Raw genomic sequence first — 27704 nt, 5'->3', positions numbered from 1 at the left:
ATCTCAGTCATTTATTTCAGGGAAACTCAACGTTACTTTACGAAACAGCTTTGCCTTCAACGCTGATTCTGCTGAACATGAATTCTTTACGTGTCACATCAGTGAAACAGACAAGACAGGCTTGACGGTTACTTCAAGAAGAGTAGTCAATACCAGAAGTAATGCTGCTAATAATCCACGTCCACATAGTCCTACTGGATCTGATGGTGTTTACCAGATATACCTGAGTAACATTCTTAATGGAGCTTTTGGTGTGTTTGCTTGTGATATTTCTCGCACTGGCAGGGAGATGACATCCATCCAGACTATATTACTGAGGTCAGATGGTGAGTCAATGACTACCAATGCAAATTTATGATACTATAATACAAAAGAACGTTACTAGTGAAATTGCTGCATATCAGCAAGGGACTGCACTATTTTAAAATGGTTCAACAGACTTGAAATCTGATCCTCAATTGATGCATTTCTGCATTTGCATGTTAGTTGCCAATTTTTTCTCATTCCCATGTAATGTATTGTACTGTACTGTATGTACAGTATCCGGATGTGATACTGTACAGTATGTCAGCTGCTGCTACCGATCAGTGCTCTATCGGTTTACCATATGTAGCAATATTTGACATGGAAGTGCATGATGTGGAAAATGTATGGGTACTATTGTTTGGTTTGGATGATGTGAGAGCGTGAGCAATTACAAGATATAAACATGTTGCAAACGTCTCCTGAGTCATAATGCTGGTAGACAGCAAACTTTGCTGTGTACTGTCCCTGACTGAGCATGCAATGTTGAGCCTATGTGACTTATGACATACTAGTGTAGTACAGTAGAACTGACTGCTTGTACTTTTGATAATTAATAAGCAAGTTAACAGTGTTCAGTGGCATGGGTAGCTGGTAATCAGGTGTTTCTTAAGCACGCAAGACATCTATTTTGTTTGAATAAAAGCTATTAGCCAATATGTATGATTAGAGTTCATGACTTTTGACCTTATGCACGGTTTCAAACACTTTGCCCTATATATGTCATATCTGTCACACGTGATCCATATAAGTTTATGGAAACTATATATTGAGTGGTTGTGTTATTCTTCTATGACCTTGCTTACTGTATTATAAAGCAATGTAAAAGTGACAAAGGGTCAAGGTTAAAGTCTGTGAAATTTATAACAAACGAAAGGACATTTTGATTATCAAAATGATAACATCCTGGCAGCCTGAAAGCCTGAAAACTCATGTACAACTTGCAAGCTTGAAAATTTAATTCAAGATGTCTCTATTTAGCCCAAGGTTAAAGTTCAATGAAAGTCAAAGGGTCAATTTTTGCACTAACCAAATTGGCAGAAAATATATTGCAAGCTTATGTTAATGTTAATTTGATGTTTCTGTGGCTGAAGTTGGAACTTAAAAAATTGCTGGAAATTTAAAGAGAAATTAAATCCTGGGGTTTTGCAATGAATTAGTTGAGAACAATATTCTATTTTGTTCAAATAGTCACAAAATGTTTCCCTGAATTTCCAGGATTTTTTTAATTTTTCATGCGCACTATGTAAGCATTCAGATTGTTGCTCTTCAAATATGACGGTGCTTCAATTAGATGTACAGTTAGCGGGCCACGTTATAATAATTAAAGGCAAATAGTAAAGAGCAAGCTTTAGCTGTTTGTACTGTAGTGTTGGTTGCAGTACTTTCCCTTGAACGTAACTTCACAAGTCCTAAAACAATTGGTTGCAGTCATGCCGACTGGCCTCTTGAAAAGACAATAATTGGTCAAAGTAATTGATCAATTGTATGACTTTCAAGGCATCTATATATATCTTCTTTCCAAAACAATCTGTGTACATGTAGGGAAAGCATCTGAAATTAACATTTGTGTTTGATCAAAGTGACTCTGTGAGTATACCAGTTACTGAGATTAACTGGCAATTAGCCATAACTAGAGTGCATTTCAAGGGCGGTATTGATAGAATTTACAGGATGAAAAAATATATGCTGCCAAAACTAATATACTGTAATTGCAATATTTTGTCACTTTCGTCTCAGCTAATTTTAGCAGTATTTTCTAATACTTCCATCAGTAAAACAATATCTCAAAAACTACAGTAGGTCTTGATGTAGAAACAGCAAGTGTTTATTTTTCCTTCATTAAAGTTGAGTAGTGTTCTTTTTGGTGATTCTGAACATACCAAAATTGCGAACAAATGATGAAAGTGTCATACCCATGTTGGAAGAATTGAAAATAAAATAAAATAAAACCTAAGAGTAGTATGTGGTTGGAGGGGTGGGGTGAAATGGTTGGGGGTTTTTTTGTGTTTTTTATATGACGCAATTTCATGTAAGGTTGATAAAGCATTTTATATTTTCATAAATATTTTCCAACAGCAAATATAATTCCAAATGACAGGTTACTTACAAGGACTGTTAATAATGGTGATGATACCAAAATTGGGAACAAATGATGTAATTGTCATATCCATGTAGGAAGAAATGATCTAGCTAAGAGTAGTATGTGGTTGAAGGGGTGGGGTGAAATGGTTGTTTTGTTAATATTTTTTTTTATATATGACACAATTTTATGTAAGCTTCATAAAGCAATTTTATAATTTAATATAATATTTTCCAACAGCAAGTATACTTCCAAATGACAGGTTGCTTACAAAGACTGTTAATAATGGTGATGAAGGAATAGTTTTAAGGATGGATGATTTGACTAGGTACCAAGATGTTGTGTTGTGGAGAAAAGACGGGAGGTCTGCATTTAACTATGGTTTTCTTACTCTGAATGTACCTCAAAGTAGAGGAAGAATTAGTTTATCGGATGCTGGAATTTATGAGTGTTATCACAATACTTGGCGTAACGACGCTGTACAAGGACTTCAGCGGATCATTGTTCGAGGTAACAAACATTTTCTATCAATCAAACATGTATATTAATCGTTTAAGGAATTATTGCAATATAAGCATTTCCAAAATTTCAGTTCAAGAGATTAATTATATGAGTATCATTGCTCATTATGTGGCCTGTACTAACTTTTCTGAGAACAAATGTTTAACAGGAAACTTTTTCAAATGTAAAGTGAAATTCAAATGAGGGACTGTCAGAATGATGCTTTACCTTTGCCTTAAAGCAGCATTTTGCATCCTTTTCTATGATTTTTCTCAACCTCACTGACTCCACTATGCCATAACGACATACATAACTAGCTTATCTATTTAAATCTTACTTCAAATGGTGGCAGAAAAGTCGAAACTTTGCAACTTTCAACTTTGTTTTTCTCCAAGATATTTTCCGTTGGGATCCCAATAAACCTTGCCCATAACATGAATATTTAAACACTACGAACGTCATTGACGTAATACAACACCATCTTGATTTGTTTACAGTATATATGGCAGTTGTACCAGGGAGTTCCATAACAACTCCATGGTTGTACCAACGCAAAGTCTTGAATCTATTTTAGCAACGGCTCATAACTAAACCTGCATCTTTGATTGGTTGAATTCAAACTAGTGGGGTTTGGGGGAACTGTATGCGATTAATTTTAAATGTGGTCTTTGACGTGGACACTTTTCTCATCTGCAAATATCCTTAATTACTCGCCAATTAACGATGTTGGCAGGGAAAAACTTGGCTCATATCTTAGTTTGCTGTTTTGAGATTGATATGTAAAAAAACTTGATGCACATGTCAAAACAGCGGAAAACGGCGACCAAACGCAAAATGCTGCTTTAAGTACTATACTATGAATGTTTGAAGTTTGATATTTATCGTGTGATATAAACTCCACATATGACATGTTTCTGGAGGACAAGTAACAACTGTGACATAACGTGAATTGGACTTAAATCCAGGAAGCTTTTGATCTTGATTCATGCTTGGACAAATTCTCTACATATATCAGTGACATCTCAAATTAATCACAAGATATTAAGTGAGGTCACTAATTGTCAGTTCAGTAAAGTCATAATGATATTTTGAGGCAATTTTTAATGGTCGTCACAACTCCTATTAGTTTCCTCTTTGTTGTGTAACCTACTATAATGTGCAAAATTCCTTCATCAGTAGATGCCTAGTCGATCTGAATTGAATGAAATTGTTGAGTTTAGATAGTCGAATCTTCTTTTCACTTGACTCAATTCTAGTAGAGTAGCAGAGTCTTACATTCACTGAGTAATGTTGAGTCTTCCAGTTGACTTAAGTTATTTTAGACATGTACAGTATTACAGTAGGAAGATTGCATTCTCATTCCTTTCTCATCATAGCAAAGCACTGATGGAATAGCATTTAATCAGCATTTGTCATCTTGTTATCCAAAACATTAATCAGCATCGCCACCCACCTTACACCATGTATTTTATAAGACTGAAGTGGTGATTTCCTTCTATTAGTACCTGTACTGAATGCCCTCCATAGTTTCCCTTATCTACGTACGCTTGTAATCCATGTTATACTAGTTCTGGTGTTCTCTCCTTTAGCTTGCCCTGCAGATCACTGGGGTCCTCCAGATTGCTTTGGCATCTGTGACAATTGTTACAATGGAGGTGTCTGTGATGACACAACTGGAGATTGCATCTGCCCTGTTGGATTTAAAGGTCCAAACTGTCTCTCAGGTAAGAGCACTTTTGTGTCTTTTGAGAATTCTACAGCCAGTCAACAAATGCACTGTATAAATATCAAACCTTTAACAAAAACTTTAAATAGTTTTAGTCAAAAGAAATAAACGTAAAAACCTAATTTAAGGATCGTGTCTGCTTTGTTGGCTGTCAAAGGTAGAGATACAGTCTGGCAAGAGTTTCCCAGTAGACCAGAAAATTCATACCTGATCTGTTTATAACTTTTTTGGAGAGTCATGTGAGCATTAAGAGACAATACTACTCAACCCAAATATTATAAGTAAATTCATTAGGAAATATTCACTTTTGGTTCTTAGCAAAACTAATAAAAGTTAATTAATTTTGAAAAGAAATCTTACAAAACTTGTGTCATTTTTGACAAAGATTGTGATGTAAGTCAAAAATTAAAAAACCTGTGAGGGACAGAATATGCAAAAAATGATTATTTACTTCGTTCCCCACTTACCTGTCTCCCCACAACCTAAGCACCGCATTCTACCGTGTCTAGTATGCCCTGGTAATCTTTTAACACTGTACACCCTCACTGACCTCAGTGACCTCCTTCATTTTCTACCACCCAAAGTGTCTCATAGTGTTTTTCGGATTGGGAAAAATTTCCGTCGAAATTCGCCCGGATACCTTGGATTATTACCCTAGAAGTTTCCTTACAGGAGTTCTAGACTTCTAACATCTTTTCCAGCCTGATAAGTATCCTTTTCTTGTAGGGAAGGGTGTTTTGGGGGCAGTTTTTAGTGTATTAGACAGGTGGATCAAGTTCTTGTGTTTTATTTACATTCACAATTATTAATTATATGTACACTATAAATTCAGTGCCAAAAATATTGTCAAAAGATTTGGGAAAAATCGTAAATCAGGTGCCAATGTAAGACATGAAAGTTAAGTTTTCAGATGGAGAAATTGCTTTGATATACAGAATGTGAAATTCTTTGAATTATTAAAGAGGCCATGACACAAAAAATCCAACTAATCGAGAGTAGCTTCCTCTGAATCTATGAGAAAATCTATGTTCAAAACTATCCTCATCAGCTTGAAAACCTCAAGCACTAATTAGTAATTAACGTTTTAATTTTCGCATCCGAAAATCGATATCTGAGAATGCGAATTCACAACAAGACAATGATGACGTCATGTTAGGAACACAAGTGCCAAGCCCAGGCATGTACCGGATGCGCGACGATCATACCGTTCCATATACGCGCACATTTACACTGAGAGAACAACCACTGTATTACGTTATGTCGTTAGAAATTTCAAGTTTGTTTTACAACTGTTGTAAACTATCAGAGAGAAATGCCGATCCATTGTGTTGTTGGGGGCTTCATAAATATCGTAACCCATGCAATTAGCCTTCATCCATGGCTGAAGGATGAAAAAAACACGGCGATATATGACCAAGTTAGTGCACAACACCAGCGCCGATTTCACAGGACCTAGCCAGTATACAGCTCCGCATGAAGCGAAGCATACTACGATCCCTCCTTTTTATCTCAATACATTACATGTATAGAGATATTGTAACAGTAAGTGGGACTCTCTCTTCTCTTAAAAAATTTTCAGCGTCTTCAAACAAAGTTCTTTTTCTCTGGAATTTCTAGAGCAAGAATATATCATATAGACCAACAAAAGTTACTATTTTTTATTCCAGAATTGTATCTCATTCTGTGACTTTTTCACCGATTTATGTCCAAATCGGGCCAATTTGGACTGAAAACACACTTTGGCAGACCTGTTTTGCACACGCTCCAAAACTTATGTTTTATGAAAGAGAATAGAATAGAACTGTCTTTCAACAGTGGTATCGTCTAAGATAGGGTCCTATGTATTATATATTTTATTAACATTTTAAACTTTCATTTGTTGTTTACAGGTAGGTATTAATAAGAATTTTACTACATGTATATGACATTTTATGGCTTTTATTTGCTTTATTTGATGTTTAAATGATTTTTCTTTCTTAAAACAACACTGAGCTGCCGCCCCTACTTTTAGTAAAAAGGTCCGTTTTTGATGATTCAGCCCCGCCCCCAAGTCTGTTTTGTAGCAGATTGGCTATGACTCATAACAGCTACATGTTAGATATACGAAAATGGCTACCCTCGCGACCAATTTTCTCTACTGTAGTTAGGTACGTGAGGTGTTAGTGTATTGCATGCTAATTACATTCTGTACTGCTGAATTCTACGTAGTGAATTTAATTTATATTAGGCCTTCGTTTTTGTAACATCCATTTAAAGGATAGTACTGGTGTTCAGGTAGCTTTTCAGAGCAAGGGCCATGATAAGTTTGTTTGATTGCCCTTCATGTATTTTGTATAATTACGTATACACATTCTTGTATTTCTGAAGGCTACTTACTGTAGGCCTAGTGCATTTAAAAAAATATATATATATAGGCCTAGGCCTATTAGGCTTTCAGTGATAGCCACATTAGCATTGTACTGGTGTTCAGACAGCTTTTCCTAGGAAGGACCAGGGTAATTTTGTTTGATGGGTACTTATAAAAGAGGAGCCAGCCATAGCATCACAACTTTGATAAGACTAAAAATTGTATAAGGTTATGTTTTATTTATAAGGATATAAGATGTATATGGTTATAAGAAGTATGTTTAGCTTTCTTTTGAACCTGTAATGTTTGACATCAAATGTACAAAGAATTAAAATAAAATAACAAAATGGAGAAGAACTGAGGTGGCTATTAGGGGAAGAGGAGGCCACACATCACTTGCATATAAAAACTTGTAATCTTCTTTTACATTATTTTTTCCAAGTCATAAATCCATGAAATCTTCATGTCCGAAAAATTGAGATGGAAAAACGTGGGTTGTTTTGATATCTAAAAGTGGACACAGTTTTGATGGTAGTCACCACTACAGTCTACAGTAACATACAGTAGGTCAATAGGCCTAGCTCTCAAGGCAGGCATCAAGAATATGGTCAAGTTGTTCGCCTCTTCTAATTTGGCTGTTGTCATTGACGTCAAACTATATGACCAAAAAGTCCAACAGAGACTGACCTAAGATGAAGGATACCACATAAAAAACAAGTTCTTAAATATTCTATGACATTACTAAACCTTGCAACGTCGTTCTTTCGACTAACAGGCAATGAGCGCTAAAGGCAAGACTAGCAGGATAAAGTGTAACCTGCAGAGACTATTCGTGGCAAAGTAGCAAAAATGCAAGTTATATATTTGTTGTGCCATGATTGATATTGATAATTGTAGAGACAGAGCAAAGATTTGAAATTAGGAATCAAAATTAAAACTTCCAGTATTGAGATACTGCATCATTGATGCTCTTGTTTATGAAATAAAACAAATGGACTTTAACAGAGCGACATAAAATAGTCTTTCTTCTAAAACTACTCTGAAGACCAGATCAGGGAACAGGAAACCTCCAATGGGGCAAGTGGTGATCCATTGGAGGTAGCACGGCCGAGCACTAGCAGTACTAGTATTAGCGCTACAACACTGAAGTCGCAATGGACGAAGAGATTTTGCTGTATCATCTAAATAAACACCCCCTTCATTGCTCTATTGTATACTACTGTAATAAGCTACTATGAGGTTAGCTTCAGAAGTGATGGGTTACATCTTCTTGTGAAAAAATCTCAGTGCCCCAATTTATTTCGGGAATATGCTGGATCAGTTAGTTATAGCAATAATTTCTCATTCCTATTCCAGGAAAACCATTTTTTATGTTGGGGAGGGAGTGGGGGTAATGAGGATGGGTCAAAATAGGTAGGTAAAAAGATTTTATTCCAAAGGGTGTTTAAATCTCAAAGCAATTTATTTTAAAGTCACAGAGCCAAAAATTCACACAACGTAGTTCAAGTCTGCAATCATTGAACAAAGTTTATTCAATATCAGTTCTAGACACTCATTCTGGACAATCTGAACAAGCCTGTGACTGACTAAACTAGCATTAACAACAATCATTGTATTATATGACATAAAAGTAAAACTGTACTTTCCATAAACAGTATCATTCTTAAATTACACTAATGTAATTTGTGACATCAAAGGAGGTTTAAAGAAAAACAACTTTCATGAAATTTTTTGCTTTAAGCCTACAAAGCAGTTGCATGTCCATCGCTATCAATCGCTGTTGTGACAAATTAATTAGAATAATCCAGAAGCAATACAATAAAGGGTAATTTAAACCAAGAAACACTGCACGACGCAACACACATGCAAAAATGTTACCCACGCACAACGACACGTACAACACTCACGGGCGACATGAAACACAGCATCACACGCATTTAAACAATCGAAGACCATTAACAGGGTGTACTGCTGAGTTTCTGAAGAAGGATTGTAAAACAAATCAACTGCTGCTGAAGAAACAAAGTCTAAACATTCTAGAGTTCTGCTGCCTCCATTGGTCTTTATTATGACTTTCCTGTCAAATATCATTGGTGATATGGATATTTTGGCTTCCAGATTTAAGGTAGAAAGCAAACGTCTGGGAGGTAAATACTCCTAAAAAGGTCAATACCCGTTCCCTTATGCACATATTATATGACATCAAGGTGAAGCCAATACTTGTGTCCAAATGCTACAAATGCCTTTTCTTTCATTGTTGATGATGGGTCTGGAAAATAACCTTTTCATCCTGAATTAAAAGTCTTGAATTTCAATATATCAACACTGAGGGAACCCTGACGGATTGATAATACAACAAAACCTAGAATAGAAAAGGTGTTTCTGGAGGAATTTCTCAACCAAGGCTTCCTATACAATGAGTTTTCTCCTGGCAACTTGAATCCAGTGTAATGACCATTGGCTGGAAACTCACTTCTGATCCTTTGGACTGCACATGATGGTAGCACAACCCTGACGTGTCTTGCTAGGAACCCCCAGTACCATTGAACCTGTTGACCGTAGGCTATATATCTGTAGTGCCTGGGGAAAAAATTTATGAAAGTTCAAAATGTATTGTTGGCCCATGATGTCCACAATAACAAGCAGGCATACAATGTACAGTTATGGTTACATTTGTTGTGATTTTACACCTTCCATGTGTCATGGATCGTTCTTTTGTTTCAGAAAATTGATTTGCAAAACTCCAGGCCAAAGTACTAGCCTAGTAATAATGAGTATGAAATAACACATATGCCTACCTAGCATGGCTGCATAATGCAACTTACTGCACATCCCCGAGCCAAACTTTCAGTATGCAACCAACCCTACTATTAATATTAAGTTTATGTACATGTATGAATACATAGCAACACTCTGTACATATGGGTTGTAAGTTACCGTAACACAACGCACAATACGGTTTATGGAGTTCCGCAAATTCTAACAACACATGCACAAAATGGACTGGATTTTGTTTTTAAATGCCTCGTTAATAAATTCTTACCACGTTGTATGTTCCTTGCAATCGTTTCGAACAGGTTTCTCCTTCGATATTTTGTGGAGCTTCAATTTCGGCTCGTTTAACAGTCTCAAACTGATACGGTTCTAAAACCTCAGGTCCACGCTCAACGTTCTGTTCAATATTAGCATGATCATCGCCTTCACTGTCTGCTTCGAATATGAGAAAGGGCACTCTAATTTTAGCCACTAAGAACCACTATAACTTTGAACTTCGGTTGCCACAATTGCTTCTGGATCCGCCATTTCACAGGAAATTTTGATTTGATATGGCACTTGTGATCGGTGTTTTGTTCAGGAACTACTAGTGGTATGTGTACTTGTCTAACGTGTAAGTGAATGGTATGTTCGGAGGATCGTAAACAGCGACAACAAACGTGTTCATAACATGACGTCATGCGAATCGGAAAATTTTCGAGTAAACAAAGTTTCAAACTCCAAAGAGGGTAAATTCATTCTCAATTTTCGACTTGAAAAATCAAGTTTAAACTGGCTGATTGGTTGATACATGTTCTAGAGAACATTCTTTGATGCATCCCAAAAATATAGGACTTTGAAATTTTTGTGTCATGGCCACTTTAACAAACTAGTGCCTTAACATATACAACTTACTTTAAAAATTATTAAGGAGGTATTGAGCATTTTGAAATATTCCAAGGGACTGAAGTTTTGTACGAGGCAAGGAATTTCTGCGCCAAAGATAACATTTAGAACAGCCATTTTCATGAGTAATTTCACCAAGGAATTACAAGGTGACTACCTGAGACTTTGCTGAAACCAAATTGTTTCATTTACACAAAAAAGGGTAGTCACGTGGCATGGTCACATGGCATGGCCGTGCTACCTCCAATGGTGGTCCAAATGTAACAGCCTCTGAAAACTGCTGCACAATTATGACTTGATCTTTTTTCTGTCTTGGAAATTAATAAATTTTTAACTATAATAAGTCACAAAGCTAAAAATGATCTTGTTGGGTTTTACTTTGCCAAACGTTATTCATAATATGATGTCAAAACAGCAACAACTATCTTAGCAAAATGCATCTAAACATCAAATTGGTACTTTTTCGAGAAACCTTACAGGGTTGTCAAGTTTGCTGAGGAGGCATACATAAATACCAATTGCTAAGAAGGTTATCACTTTTGTGTGCACCTCAGAGCCTGGAATATTGTTGGGAAGTCCATACAGCAGGCATAGTGCAATGTCTGTATAACATTAAGGAGTACCAATATCGCCACTGATGCCCTCTGCCGGACAGGTGTTATAAAGGCTCCAGTACAACGATTTTCTGCAAGAGGGTTGTAGCAGATATCATGTAAAGATCAAAATGAGTGCTGTCAGTGTCAAGCCACTGACAGAGGATTTTCTGAACTGTCGTTTCTGGAGTTTGACCACATTGCATCATTTCTTAGCTTCACATCCACATGAAGAGATGCACAACTGACCACTACTGGTACTCACCAAGAAAACATTCTGTGAAATGACCAAAAGCCTTATTTAGAAAAAAGAATTGTTGACTTCCTCTTCAAGGACTATTAAGAAACTTACAATTACAGATGATGATGATTTAGTCATGATGGTATGTATCATTATAGTATGCATCAGGGATACTGTGCATTACAACTTTGTTATATATTTCAGTTTAAGTCATAGTTAAAAAGCAATGTCAGAGTATTGTCATGCTATGTTAAGCTTCAAGTATGGAAGTGGTAATGAGAGTACCTAAAAGTTTCTTAACCTTATTCTGTTTTCTGTGTATCATATAGTCTACATATTTCATTCCCAGCCTGTGATCCATTGGGTAGATTTGGATTCAACTGTGAGTTTCGATGTTTTGAACGTGCAGACTTTGATTCCGCTTGCAGATATGCCATGTTTTGTTTACCAGATCCATTTGGCTGTAGGTGTGCCTCTGGATTCAAAGGCCTTGACTGCAGTGCAGGTAGGTTTCTTAATTCATCAAGCAATGAAAGGACGGCTGGTAATCTTACATCGTACGTAATAAACGAAAAAAGTGTTCCCATGGTAACAGATCACCCAGCTGTGCAGGGAAGACATAAAGTTACATGATTGTTTGCGTCCAGTTATCTGATGATCAGCGCGCAACAACATGCTTCTAGGTTATCACATACTATATTCCATATAATATAAATAAACAGGTACATATATATAGTTATGAGTTGTGCATATGTTTTAAGCTACATAAAGCAGTTTACAAATAAAATTTACAAATTTTTATATATTACTCATGATGTTAACCATGGTTCATAACAGATGCTTGCTACTGGCCTGTACTGTAAAGTGAGTCTTTGGCAAATTGCTTTACTAACTTTACAACATAACTCAAGCCCTGTAAGATTTAACTAATAGCTCGGTATTGATATCAACTGTGTTTTACGCAGGCCTATTATTAAGACTGTATGAAGTAAATGTTAACTTACAATGCATGTTCTTCAAGCGTAATATATGTATGTTTTCTAGAAATTATCTCCTTAATTGCTCTACTGAGATTATCAGCTGATTTCATTTATATATATATTGTAATTTTTTTTATATGTTTCAGATTGTCCTCAGGGTAGATATGGTGCTAACTGTTTACAAACTTGTCATTGTAATAGGGGTGGTTGCAGTAGATTCACAGGTGTATGCACCAATAATAATGGCAGATGTCAGACAGGATACTCTGGAACAAACTGTCAAAGTAGGTTTCATTCACAGTTGAAGTCTTATCAAACAACCCATATAAAGAAAGGGAAATCTTTGCAAATCACAAAAGAATATGATAATTTCCCAAGTTACCCAGTAATGTTTGTTTTTATTTTTTAAAACCATTCTTCTCAAATATGTTGAAGTTTCACATTTCTTTCTTTCTATACAAATATTTTGTTATTTAATAGAGTGATATTTTTTTTAATACCTTTAAATTGTTCATTAATTAGCATCAGAAAAGATGGAGAAAGTGCGAGATATTCAATTAAACAAGATCATATTCAGTATTACAAAAACAAATATAAATATAAACAGTATATATACAGTATATATATATATACAGTATATATATATATATATATACTGTATATATACTGTTTATATTTACATTTGTTTAGTGAAAACATAGGGCCATGTTTGCTCCAAAGAATGTGAATTACAAACCATGTAATAAAACAGGGACATGGTCAGTTGACTTGAGGAGTACCAAATATAATTATTTTTATTTTAAAATTTGTGTTCCCCTGAGACCTTCCTCAGCAAAACCATAAGAGTAAATGGTTACCAATTATATACCAGAAATAAATATTGTCAGTAAATTATGCAACAATCACACCTTCCATTGTAAAGATTATTGACAATTTTCTTTCTGCAATTTTGTGTGAATAAATGTTAACCCAGACTTACAAATGGTTAGTATAATATCATTGAAATAGCGAACTTAACGCCCTGCACCGGACTTCGATATATATCTAAACATCTTATAAAGAAAATCCATGTTTAATCCAAAATAAAATAAAGATAGGAAAATGGCAAAATATACAAATTAGGAGTACTGTATTAGAAAATATATTGGAATTTTCGGTCCAGCTGGGACTTGGTAGTGGAAAGTCAGTCTTTCCACTGCCAAGTATTGCTGAAGAAAAAATATATATATATTCCCAAATACATTACTCCTTTTCTTTTTGCAAGGAGTACACAAAGATTTTTTTTAATATGTATCTATATTAAACAATATAATTTGGTCTTTGTTTTTAATTGATGTAATATTATTTGAGAACTATCAGTTGTTAATGGGATCCAATCATCACATACCGGTCTTATATTACATGAGTATACACATGTCAAGTTTGACACAGACGAGAAAAACAGAGATGTCAAAGTTTTTGATCCAATTCGGCATTCATTACTAACATTAACAAGACAATATCTGCCCTTACAGCCTAATTCTTTTGTTTTTTTTATATTATAATTGTCTTTGACATAAGTGTCACATCATCTTATAATGTGAAAGTTCGTTGATAGATTTGTAAGTAATTGCACGAAAATGTCTGCCAGAAAATGATACCAAATTAAGTAAGAAGATTATCAAATATTCAATTAGACATACCCATTTAGGCAAACATCTCTCTCTGGTTTTCAGTTCCTCAACGATGTAAACAAGGTTACTATGGAAGTCAGTGCCTTTTGAAGTGTCATTGCAAGAATGATGCAGCTTGTAACAAAAATACAGGAAGGTGTAACCAATGTGCTCAAGGATTCATCCTGCGTGATCCAAATGAAAATTGTCAAGGTAGTGGATCGATATTATATGCATTATGTTGCTGTTTGCTTGTTCCCTTATGTTATATTTCAATTATGACTGGTATCCTTCATTGATCCAGTGGAGTTAACATTTGCTCCATTTTCACTTGAGTGGGCTGAGGGGAGGAGTTTATTTGTATAGTTATTTTGAATGTCAAATTTTCAGTAATATTGAATGTGTATTTGCCTGTCATTTTCATCTTTCAGCCTCCTGTATTTCCTGTAAAACTTAAATATGTTGGAATTTTCAGATTTGAACACATAAACAGTGATCATTTCCCTGGTTCCACAATTCTCCAAAGCAACTACAATTAGGATATCATTTGAAGTTAAAATGTTCACAAAATAAGTAACAGAAAGCTGGAAATTGGTTACAACAGCTATAGTTCGAGTGAAAGACCTATGTTACATTTATTGCTGGTTGCAGATGTATGCAGCTTACTAATTGATTAACCTTGATTGTCAGATTTGTGCACAATCACTGTAAACATAATTTGCTCTCTGTTTTATACTCATACCCAGAATGTGCTACAGGATTTTATGGTGAGAACTGTGAACAGGAATGTCACTGCAATGAAGCCTGTCATAATGTCAACGGTACTTGTTATGGCGAATGCAAGACGCCATGGGTTAACTGGAGCCCTAGATGTCAAACAGGTACAGTATTATTATTTACTATATAGTAGTATTTAACACAAGTTTATTTGCCAAAAGCCTTAAGCATAAATTATAATTGCAGACAATTTTTGATTTCCTCAAAAATTATTATCGAATGTTAGGATCATAAATATTTGATACCAGAAAAAGTTGATATTGTGGACATTGCCCAAACACTAGAAATGAGAACATATCTCCTTCTGAACAAACAAACTGCACTAAAACTTTAACTATAGTGGCTTACTGTGAATACAGAGTGTGTAAGGACAAAGTGTCCTGCGGCTTCTGCAAATGCATGATAGAGTAGTAAGGTGTTAGGGAAGGAGGATGTAGCACAAAATGATAGATCAAGAAGCATCCATGGCATTGATGATAAAACTTAGCTGTGGTTTGATCACATCCCTCCCTCTACCATATTCCTCTTTCAATCCTTGATTATGATAATAGGTTGAAGAGTGAATCATGGAAATTAGTTTTCTTGTTCTCATTTTTGTTCGGTTCAAAAGGTCACAATGTATACACGGATAGAAGAAGATGTTTTGAACATAAGGGTGCTCTAGGGTCGCTTTTGATCTGAATGACCATAATTATAGTCTGAAGCTTGGTTTTATTTATCTTTATGTTAGAAACATCTTTACTAAATTTATAGAAAATGTAGTCACATCACTTTTTTTAGAAAAAATAGCAGCTTATATTTCTGGTTTTACTTCTGTTTTGCCATGCAGGAATTGCTGACATACAAGTATCTAAAGTCAATCCTGGAGCAACAGCTGAAAGCAACTGCACAGTAGAATCTCCAAATTTCCTAGCAACTCTGACAGCTAACTTGTATGTAACTGGAGCAAATCAAGGTCGAAGTTTTATTGGAGATCGAATAGAACTGTCATCTAAATCGATAGTACAATCATACAAGGTTACCAATGTTATGAGTGGAAATGTTTTTAGTTGCTATTTAGCCAATATTATATATACCGGTACAGGTAATACCTTGGTGAATAATGGGCAACACTATAGACGGAAAGAAGCAGACCTCTTTGGTAAGTTCATAATGTAAGCTTCTATGATCAGAATGATGAACTTTCTTAGTGTATACATATCAAATGTCCTATTTAAGCTGTCATCATTATGTTTAGTTTGGGCATATTTAGTTATTATTTCTGTCTTGCAATGAACATTGTCATTAAATGAACAAATGTAACAATCCAGCTATAAAATTTGTTTGCGTATAACAGTCCTAATACAGGTACTATTCTTTGGTGTTACCTGTATATAACTTGACTGAGTTACTTAACCACGCTAATTCAGTGACCCCTTACAAAGGGTGGACAAGGTGTACCTTAACAATAAACAAATAAGCTGTCACTACTTCCAATTTATTGTGTTGGAACCTATAATTACCATTGGAAATCTAGGTATTTTGCATAACAAAATGTAACTTTGATACACAGTTAGTCATTGTTGTGTTTGACATGTGAACATTTGTGATCCCAGGTATGGGTTGAAACACATTTTTGCCTACGCCGCCATAAACAAAGTTATCCCTGAATCCTTCCCTTGCTGTAAAGTGTGGATAAGAGGCACGCACCCTTAATAGAAAAAATTGTTAAAGGTTCTTAAGTTGTGTTCAAAGCTAAGATTACAGACGCAAAGGATATTTCATAAAACTATGTGGATTTTGTCACAGATTGACATAGATTTGTTAGTTTACATCTTTTGTCAAACGCAACTAGATGTTCCCCCTTAAGAAAGGGCGGAAACCTCCAACACGGTGTCACAAATTCCTGTGACAATCTGTGGCCAAAAATCCATTGTGTGAAAACACAGGGTGGTATATGACACATATCGTCCAAGTTATCTATGTATTCTATCATTAACGGGTTAGATTGTCGCGGTTCTGCCACATGTAGAAACACACATTTCTTCACTTTGTGAAGTATGTTCACATGTTTAAAGCACACATGAAAATTAGTGACTTTATATTTGAAATGGATACCAGGAATATACATGTGCATGTACTTTATCTGTTGTGCTTTACCTGTGATAACATGTGAATATAGTGTATTTTCGTAAGGGCATGTAGCGATTTCTGATATTTCACTTCTCAAATAATGTAGTTTTTCATTTGTTTGTCACAAGAGTATGTACATCCGTACTAAATTGACCAGCAGATTGGGTATAACTTCACTATGGCCCTGACAGATTAATTTAGTAACCACTGCCATTAAACAGTAACTAATCCCATCACATGGTTTGCAACTGTTATGTGATCTGCTGTAACTATAAATACCTCCATTATATATAGCATCCGAACGCCAACATGTTTTGCAGATAGATATTTAGATAGATAGTTGAATATGTTACAGATTTTATATATATTATATAAACATATTACATGATTATTAAATAATGAAGACGTGATATTTAATAGAGATATTTTGCAGATAGTGACATATGTAACGCTGAAGTTTGATGAAAGAGGATCCCTCACATTTAACAATCCCTTGACTTTTATTTAAAGGTTCGCTCCTAATCACTTCTCTATGGAAATCTGAATGAATCAAAGCATCATTCTAGAAGTGCCCTGGTTGGCTTGAATTATGTAATGACAGGAATTACATGTCATGAATATTAAAACAGTGATTCGTCTCAATGGGTCAATTTTGTTCTGCCATTTGTAAGGGTTTCATTGCTTTAAACCTGTTTAGAACCAGTGTGATGGCTTTTCAAAGTGACATGAATACAGAGGTTTAAATTAAATCGATATGTTAGGATGCTTGAAATCTTAGAGCCCTTGGACAATTTCACTGATGGAGGTAAGTAAATTGAAGGTTTAATGCTCCAGCATTTTGTCATGATATATATAAGTGTGGGGGTCACTTTAAAAAGTCGGGATATATGCTAAATATATTTTCAGAAACTTCAAATTTAGTGAATATATTTTACCTTTTTCTAACAAAGTTCAAGGAAAACCTGGACAGGTTTTGTTCATTAACCAACACAGAGAGCTGCTTTGCTGTATATAGAATTTGCAGTTTTAACTTATTTAGCTATGACTTAGACATTAAAAAGAACATTCATTGGCAGCAAATACAATGGAGAACTGTCAAACAAGGTAAAATCACACAATTTCCCTTGTTTTTCACTTTAATTTTCACGCAGTCCTTCCACTAATAGCTAGTTCCCCTGAATTTATGTCTGCTTCAAACACTACAATCACGATATCTTGGACGGCGTGGAATGACATCAGTGATATAGGAGACCCTCCAGTGATAGGTTATGTACCTTACTACCGGACCAACGAAGAAGAAGACTGGAACTCAACAGAGAGCGTCCAAGCTAATGAAATGCCAACACTCTCTTTTACCTTTAGTAATCTGCTACCAGACACCTTGTATCAGTTCTCTGTGGCTGCAGTAAGAGAAGGGTCATTTGGTGAAGGACCAAAAAGTTCTTATGAATCTGCAAGAACATATTGTCCAAGTAAGTGTTAATTATTGCAAAAGTTTAATATAAACTTTCATCGTTTATCTATCATTTAACTAGCATGGTATGAATTGTTGGCAGATGTGGTGCAAAGAATTCATACCACTTCCATCCATGCAACCATTTGATAAAAAAATCTTACTATTCTACCATCCCGTATGAATGAATAAACGGGGAATCAACAGTAATGTAAACAAAACTTGGTCACTTTCTTTTTCCCGCTTGTATTACTTATTGTATTGGAAAAAGTGGCATGTGCTCTGTACCGAAACATAATGTGATTTCCGTACGGAGGGTACTATTGCAATGCATTAACCATTAACATTAATACTCGTTGTTTTATAATATTTAAACACTATTGCACTTCTTACTGGTCATTGTGTAATTTAAATCTTGCATAAATGTTGTATACAATGTGGCATCAAATGTATGATACTCACAGCATAACGGAACTCTAGAAGGCCTTTTTAACAGCCACATAATAATGAGGAACGACCGTAGCTAACCACTTGATGCTTTAAAATTATTCGTCCCTATATCTCAAAACGCATGATAGTATTTGTTTAAACTGTCCTAATAGTATGCAAAGTTCAGTGAATAGCCACCAACATATTGTTTCATTGTCCTGCTTATAGCATGGATGGTTTTTCTATTAACTATTTTCAATTTGTTGAAAAATCATTGCCTTTCACAAGTTTATCCCAGACTTTGTTTCTCGGAAGGACTAATTCCTTCACGGTTCTAGTACTGTTACATTATTTGTTTATCTCACATGTAGAAGTATCCACTATAAATCTTAAAGTGGTAATGCTTCTTTTATTCGGTCTAAAATGTTTCATCCAGTTCTAGTGTACGAGCATTGTCAGCGTCATTCTTAAGATCTACCCCTTTTTGCTATTTTGGTTTGATGTGTTCATTACAGCGCCCATAGAGACGCAGCCACTTGACGTACAAGCTAGATTAACAGAGACGGGAAGTACCACTGTCCTAATCAGTTGGAAGGTTCGTGGATAAACATTCATTTTTGTACATCAACTTTTGTGTCATTCCAAGGACAGCCTCCTGCGATAGCGTCTAGAAATATGTTTGAAACATCTTAACCCTAATATTTTGAAAATTCATCGGTCGTAACGGTTAGGTATGTCAGTCAAAACCTAACTGTAGAAACGTTCACACTGATGTAATGGATAAGCTTTCATCACAATACTACGGAATGCAGGCATCTCGTGTCAAAACCTGCACAGTGAAAGAAAATATGTACTTGATCTTGTCGTTCTACTGCATGACCTACTGTGATTAACAGGTTTATCCCTAGAGCAATTTGTCAGTTTAGACCTCCAGCGGGATGGATGACGTTAGCCACATGACGAGGACTGGAAAATACATACATACATACATGCAACCACACATCCATATACAATACACACACAATGATAATTATGTGTCTACATTAGGTCATTTAGGTTCCGAAGTCATTTGTTACATGTGTATTTCTCGCTCTACCAGGTCCCAGATGAAATTTCTCCGAACTGCAATGCTTCTCTAATAGGTTTCCTTATCTATGTCAGTGATTTTGAGACCAAAAAGATACTAGATATTGTACAGGTGAGGGATCCAAACGTGAAACGGTATATTTATCAGAATCTTGGCAAGAATATCTACAACTTTCAAGTTCAACTGGTGACGGACGCTGGGTATGGTCCTGTGAGTGAATTAACTGAATATCCAAGAATCTCTCTGTCAGGTGATGTCACAGATCAACAAGGTGATTTTTTTTTTCGTTGATAAATCAACATTTAAGAGCCATGGAAGGGTTACTTTCCTTGTACAAATACTCAATAACCCATCCTAACATTTGTGTTGCCTTCACATCTACACAATTCAAACTACTACTATGATCGATCTGTGATACAGTACTAATAGAGGGTATATGTGAAACATTGTAACGAGAAGAAATCAGTTTTACATTTGTCACTGACATAATGAGGAGTACATTAAATTTCAGAGTAATTGTATAGGTATGTGTCTCTAAACGACCATTGTTTACTGTCATCGTACAAGCAGAGGTGTACATTCTAGTTAACTATACCGTCGAATTACAAACTATGAGTCACTTGTCAACTTTGCATTGACTTGTACATGTCACTTATTTACACGTATGTGATCATTCTCATTGGTCATATTTGTGAGTCTCGAATCAAATGTACGATAGTGATTTCTTGTCCCTGGTCTCATTAATCTTTGTTAAACTAATTGATGTTCTAACAATTCTTTTACAGGTCACTCCTATACTATCGTAATTGTTGTGCTGATTGTCTTTATAACACTGACCTTGTTGATTACCATGTCGGTTGTGTTACTCGTGTACAGAAGGTAATGTTCGTAAGCATTTATCACTAAATGTGGTGTTGTGACTTTAAAGCTGCATTGAAAACCATAAGAATGAAATATATTACTTTAGAAAACCATGAGAATGCACCTGTGTTACACAATTGTCATTAATAGAAGGCCAAACTAGTTCACATTGTTTTGTGACAATCGTGTTCAACGATAACTTTTAATGATTTTATAGACAATGATTAATATTTAACATGTATACTATACATTAAGTCTAAAAGATTGTCTGAAAAATATTTAGCAAATGTTATTCCATTAAAACAATATGCCTCGTATATATGAAAATTATATGTTTGGCTACTTTTATTCTAGCAACAGACCTTCCACATTCATTACTAGTTTGATCAGCTATTGTTTACTGCTTCGAAATCCTCGTATGTGGATTTGTATGTCTTATAGGTTACATAGATGTGACAACATGCAAAACACTGGATTAAGCAAAAGAGATTGTGACAGAGTAAAAGATTACCTTTGGAGAACAAGTAAGATTAAATGATACGATTTATAAAATATTATCATGTTATATAGGAAAAGTCTGACTATGTATTCTGACTGCAGAACAAACATAATTAAAAATTGAGAATTAAAACATTACGTATCTTTGATTCCTGTTCTTCTTATTTTTATCTATTTTCTTCCAGACATTCAAACAGAGCACATACTCAACAAATTAAAGATACAAATGGGACCGAGGATAGAGATGAAGTTTATGCTGAACCAAGTAAGATATGAAACGCATTCATTTCAAAAGATCTACTGCAATACTTGAAAGGAATGTTTGGCTTTGAGTTATGTTACAAAGTTGAGGGTACAAACTTGTTGCATGTGTTAGCATTAAAACTGTTGAATAGGCCTGAATATTGAGCAATATATACTAAAATTTTAAGAGCTGTTCAAAATTATTGTTTACATTATTTTTATAGAAATAGTTCAAAGGTAAATGAAATGACCACGAATACTTTTTCAGATTTAATTTGACTCATAGAAGATTTTACCTATGTTTCGCTGTATTAATTACAAGAAACTGATGGCATCCACCTTCTTTAAACCATATGATGAAATTGCCAAAGTTAGCAATGTAACAATCACTTCGGTAATGACATGTTAAACAAACTCCCATCACCCTTATTCGTGGATGTATTCCTTCAATAAATTATTGAAACTTACTTTCCCTTTGACAATCAGTTGTTATAATACCTATCAAAGAAACAACTGTTCAGATATATATATATTGAGTTTTAACAAGAATCATTATTGAGGCCCGAGTATCGCACAATGAAAGGAAAACATATTCAATATATTAGTTTTTTGTAACAGATTATGAACTCTTGTGCCATAGATTTTCCGGATGAAGCACAGTATCTTCCCCTGAAAGAGGTGACCAAGGACAGTCTTCATCATAACTATAAAGGTCTTAACTTCAAATCTGATATTCAGAAGGAACCTTTGGAGACAGAATATTTGTCTGTGGAATCTGATGCAACAGCTCATCAATCATCCACAGAAATAAATCAAACTGAGCAAGATTGTTATGAGATTCCCAATGTGCCGGAGGAATCCACAGCAATTTACGTAAACTAGAGACTAATATCAGGTGCTTATATCGCCCTGTCCATGAGAATTAATATGATTCTGTTAGCAGGACATTTATTTGGTTTTGAGCTGGTATAGCTTAGTGATTGTAACGTTAAGTTTGACATGAAAGAAATCGTAAAGGGCGTCAAGAATCAAACGGTAAAATCAAAACAAGTTTGGCGTTATGCAAATATGTTATCTTTGATAACTTCATCATATAATTTTATTACCCCAAATGTGTACGAGAACATGGTGTTTTTATATGTGTTACACACATAGCTCCGTAATAACATCAATGAGATCATCACATTGTAATCATTAGTTTCGTTTGTGTTGATGCCCCTCAATGACATGCATGATTGTAAGTGTTGGGTGAAATATATCGAATGCTTTATGGTATACGATAGGATGGTAAGGACCTTGTAGAAGCGAACTGTTAATGACAAACCCTTACAGGGTAAAATAAGAGGTAGTTGTCTGGAATTTAGATAGTTTGTTTGTTTGTTTCTCGCGGGTTTTAAAATTTATCTTGTGAATGATAAGAATGTAGCTCAGAATGATGAAACCGTACCGAATATCCCTTACCGAAATCCCAGATCTGGGCCAGATATAAAAATCCAGATCTGGCCCAGATCTGGAATTTCAATCTGGGCCAGATTTGCTGCAGATCTGGAATTTATATCTGGCCAGATAAAAAATTGGGCAGATATAACTTGATATAAAATAAAGTTTTATATGGCCCATATAAAATTTGATCTGGTTAAATTTTATTGCATCCATATCTGGGCCAGATAAAATTTTATCTGGTTGATATAAAGAAAATCCAGATAAACTTTTATATGACCGATATAAAAAATATATCTGGCTAAAATGTCAATCAAATAGGAAATAAGTGGCCAAAACTGGACTAGCATTGATATTAACTTTCCGGCGTGATCAGTTATCTCTGTTCTGGTACGGAGACCCATACAGAGAGCAAGACACACACAAAATATAAACACAGCTGTGTTCTAGAACTCAACTAGATTGGAACAAAGTGGAAATATGTAATGTGCAAGCTCCTTGCTGTTACCTAATCCGACTGCCATGGTCATAAAATGACCGCTGTTCAAAAATAATACTTGAAGGTTGAGTTCTTTATTCTTCTGTGGTCCTGTAGATGTTGATACTAAATTGCGTTGTGCTATTCTTTTATTTAATATATTTGATTTAATAAATAAGTTCCAGGAGGGCGATATATGTTCCATTCAGTATCGAAGTTCAGTCCCAAAATATATTCCTTGTTGCCATCCGTTCCAAAAACTTCTTCCTTACTTCTGACTGTTCAGTTCACTATAGAAACCTTTGCCAATGTCCTGACATCAATAGGATATAATTTATGAATCTCCATCACCTTTTCTTAATGTACCAATCCTTTCTGTTAAACTTCCTTCTGCTCTTTACTCCTACCATGTGGACACTAGTGTACACATAGCTCCCTTTCCTATCTCACTCCTAGAGTATCAAAACACATATGTCCATTGTTCAAAAGTGGCCTTCACACTTAATCAACCTCTGAGTCATCCTGTTTCAAGCTAAGACCCTGTGGTTGCCTAGCAACCCAGATAGAGATAGTTATTCCCCCTTTGACTTAGTGTATACACTGTAAGTGATTTACTATTGAAATATATATGCAAAGTGCAGTACCACAATATAGTGCAATGTAAATCTCTATGAAAATACACTATGTAAGAGCATACAATCTTAAAGTTTTATCTGTCAATATAAAGTCAAGTATAACTGGATAAACATGATGTATATCCAGTTATACTGACTGACTGTTTTATTGACAGATAAAACTTTATCTGCATATCTGGATTGACTCTATATCCAGTTATATCTGGCTTTATATGGCCAGATAAAACTTGATCTGCATATCTGGATTGACTCTATATCCAGTTATATCTGGCTTTATATGGCCAGATAAAACTTTATCTGCATATCTGGATTGACTCTATATCCAGTTATATCTGGCTGTATATGGCCAGATAAAACTTGATCTGCATATCTGGATTGGCTCTTTATCCAGTAATATCTGGCTTTATATGGCCAGATAAAACTTGATCTGCATATCTGGATTGGCTCTATATCCAGTTATATCTGGCTTTATATGGCCAGATAAAACTTGATCTGCATATCTGGATTGGCTCTATATCCAGTTATATCTGGCTTTATAAGGCCAGATAAAACTTGATCTGCATATCTGGATCGGCTCTTTATCCAGTTATATCTGGCTTTATATGGCCAGATAAAACTTTATCTGCATATCTGGATCGACTCTATATCCAGTTATATCTGGCTTTATATGGCCAGATGAAACTTGATCTGCATATCTGGATTGGCTCTTTATCCAGTCATATCTGGCTTTATATGGCCAGATAAAACTTGATCTGCATATCTGGATTGACTCTATATCCAGTTATATCTGGCTTTATATGGACAGATAAAACTTGATCTGGCCAGATTAAACCAGATATAAAGCCAGATCTGGCATTTCGGTAAAGGATGCCTTGTGACCACATTTATTTGCAAGAGAGATAAGTTACGTTACGTACACAACCTGCTCTTTTAAATTAAAAACAGCTATCAGCTATCCCAGATGATCATTCCCAGAGAAACAGAGCTAAAGACCCACATTGTATAAAGCCAACGGGTGATATAACAAAGTCTATACTTCAACAACGAATTTTGTTTGTAAGTGAACAAGAAAAGGGGATATTGAATTAAAAAAACAACAACAGAAGAACAATTAAAAAGAAGAACATTTTACGAAATTGTGGTTCTTCTGTAGTAGATATACCCTAATAATCAATTTATTTAATCACATTAGTAGCCTGGAAAACCATGATTTTATTTTATAAGAGCATTTCTTACAACATCTAATTTATTGATGTGAAAGAAGGTGTAGAACTGTGTCAGTCGAATGGTGCAGTAGGATTGATATATTCAATTTAATAAATGTACTTTTCACAATCGTCGATCGTTCATTAATTGTTTTTATTCAATATTTGGAGAACACATCATCAGCTATACCCTGTATGGATAAAAAAAAATAACGTTAGCAAGTATTATTACCTACAATATTGTTTTTCTAGTGTCCATCGTATGTTATAAATTTGCTAAAATTACTTTTGTCAGTGAGTTATGTACATATGAGAAATAAATTGAATTGAAAAAATGTTAACGTGAGTAAATTGGGGCGAAACAGAAGAAAGTGCACGAGACGTTGAAAGTATACATATTAAAGTAAACTTGAAGATAAAAACATACATTTAGGTAATATTTACAAACCACTGATTTATGTTATTCAATGTTAAAATATTAAAGTAATATACATACACGTTTGTTATATCGATTGGGTCACGAATCAATGAACTTGGAGAGGGTGTGGCCATAGGGTCGATGAAGCTCACTCTCATAAATGGCGGAGATGTGGGAATCCTAATCCAGCAAAGCAAAAAAAAAGAGCATAAGACGTCCAATGGTGAATAATTAAGACTTATATGTGGGAGCAAAATGTGGAAAGGAATGGAAATCTTCAATTTGTCTTCTTTACATTTTATGGAATATTATATAAAATTACTTCAAGTGACAATCTAGAGATATTACAGAGTTATCACTTTATATATGCTCTAGTCAAAAGTACTATTCAATAAGACCTATAGCACGCTTTGTTTGTTAAAGACTTCGTGATAATATGATATTAGTTCTTTCAATTAGTCATACAGTCAAACCTCTAACACACATGAAATGGGTTCAAATACTGGAAATCACATGACACGAAAGAGCAAATCCTGGTACAAAGAACAAACAATACCAAAGCCTTTGATGATGAAACTGTGAGGTAAATTACATATTAGTTAGATATTAGATATAAGTTTATTGTGATTCTAACACTGTTATGTGATTTCTGACACTCCTGTGTTGATTAATGAAACAGTTAGAATACATCTATGTTAAATGATGTTATGACTTGAGGGTCGACGTATAGTTTAACTGGGATTGTCAATTGGTACGGTACTCCACACAATTCATTACCACCGAATAGTTGTTCAATGGAATTGAATATTAACTTTAAATACATTGATTGCTTTGAAACAAGATTTGACATCATATGTTTTGGATGGGGGGGGGGGGCTGATGCTGAGGGGGCATTAGATGGTGTTTCGTCTCAGCCGAATACAACAATATTGTATGCCAGATTTGTGTGACGTCACAGCTTTCTCTTTTCTGACGTTCGATTGAGAGCCGACAGTAGACAAAATATGGGTAGTAAATCCATAAAAACAGCACAGTAATGATGAGAACTAGTTACGGAAACAACCTACGTGGAAAATATGTTGTATGGCATCATCTTTTTTAGCAATATAACTGCCGAATCAGCAACATAAACAGTCAAGGACGCTATCGATATAAATGCTACTTACCATTTTAGTATCACACACTTAAATGCATCACATAGAGTAGGAGAGAATTAATGTCTGGCAAGCAATAATTATTATAAATCATATTTTGAAATTGTCCAACTCATTCATCCTTTTTACGTGTGATTGAATGCTAATATCAGTTCCTTTACGGCAACCAAACATTGATCTTCATTTGGTGCTACAATCTAGAAGGGTGTCTACCGTGTCTTGATAGGACAACTCTTCTTTTTTAGGAATCCTCAAAAACTTTGATAAAAATTTGACAATCAACCTAACCCCAATTCTAATTATATGTCAAGTTTATAAAGTAGTATCCACAATGTACTTAATTGGTGGGCATGAATTGATAAAATGAAATATGAGACAATTATCTACAACTCTCTATTACCGACGAATTAATTACATCAAAGTAAAGGTGTTTAAATTTTCATTCATTAGCAAGCTGGAGCAAGTAATAGGCTTTCCGAGGAGTTCCACGATTTTGTTCCCGTTAGTCGTTTTTCTTTAACTCCAGTAAAACTATAAAGAGCCTGACATGTTCAGTTGTGTATAGCCAATGCCTAGGACTGCAAAGTTCAGCTATGAACGATATTGTTCATAATCACTCTAATAGGCAGTACAAACCATGAAAATAGCTGCAACCCCCATTAAATTCCATAAAAGAATGATCTTTTTACAAGTCCTTTCTTAATTTTAATTTAATTTATGAATACAAATTAGCTAAGTATGCACATTGATGAAGTGATGGTGGTTACTGCCTAATTTTATGTTATGTTATTCTTTTGTTGTTACAACCTTCCTTTCAAGGACACTGAA

At 35.0% G+C, this 27704-nt stretch overlaps 1 protein-coding gene across 4 annotated transcripts in view; it reads left to right on the top strand.

Annotated features, from left to right (window-relative positions):
• The window catches only part of LOC139982795 (uncharacterized), a 156660-nt gene that overhangs the window by 4703 nt on the left and 124253 nt on the right, over positions 1–27704 (top strand). The window contains exons 3-9 of one of the 4 annotated variants that reach the window (XM_071995900.1): positions 21–326; positions 2383–2404; positions 2649–2896; positions 4477–4611; positions 11804–11959; positions 12581–12718; positions 14150–14299. In XM_071995900.1, the coding sequence (XP_071852001.1) occupies positions 21–326; positions 2383–2404; positions 2649–2896; positions 4477–4611; positions 11804–11959; positions 12581–12718; positions 14150–14299 (1155 nt within the window). Of the gene's footprint in view, positions 1–7; positions 327–2382; positions 2405–2626; positions 2897–4476; positions 4612–11803; positions 11960–12580; positions 12719–14149; positions 14300–27704 lie in introns of all 4 variants that reach the window. The other 3 variants (XM_071995893.1, XM_071995915.1, XM_071995912.1) reach the window with 3 other exon arrangements.

This window comes from Apostichopus japonicus, chromosome 2, assembly GCF_037975245.1.
Source record: "Apostichopus japonicus isolate 1M-3 chromosome 2, ASM3797524v1, whole genome shotgun sequence".
NCBI lineage: Eukaryota > Metazoa > Echinodermata > Holothuroidea > Aspidochirotida > Stichopodidae > Apostichopus > Apostichopus japonicus.
This window is presented reverse-complemented; position numbering and strand designations above follow the sequence as displayed.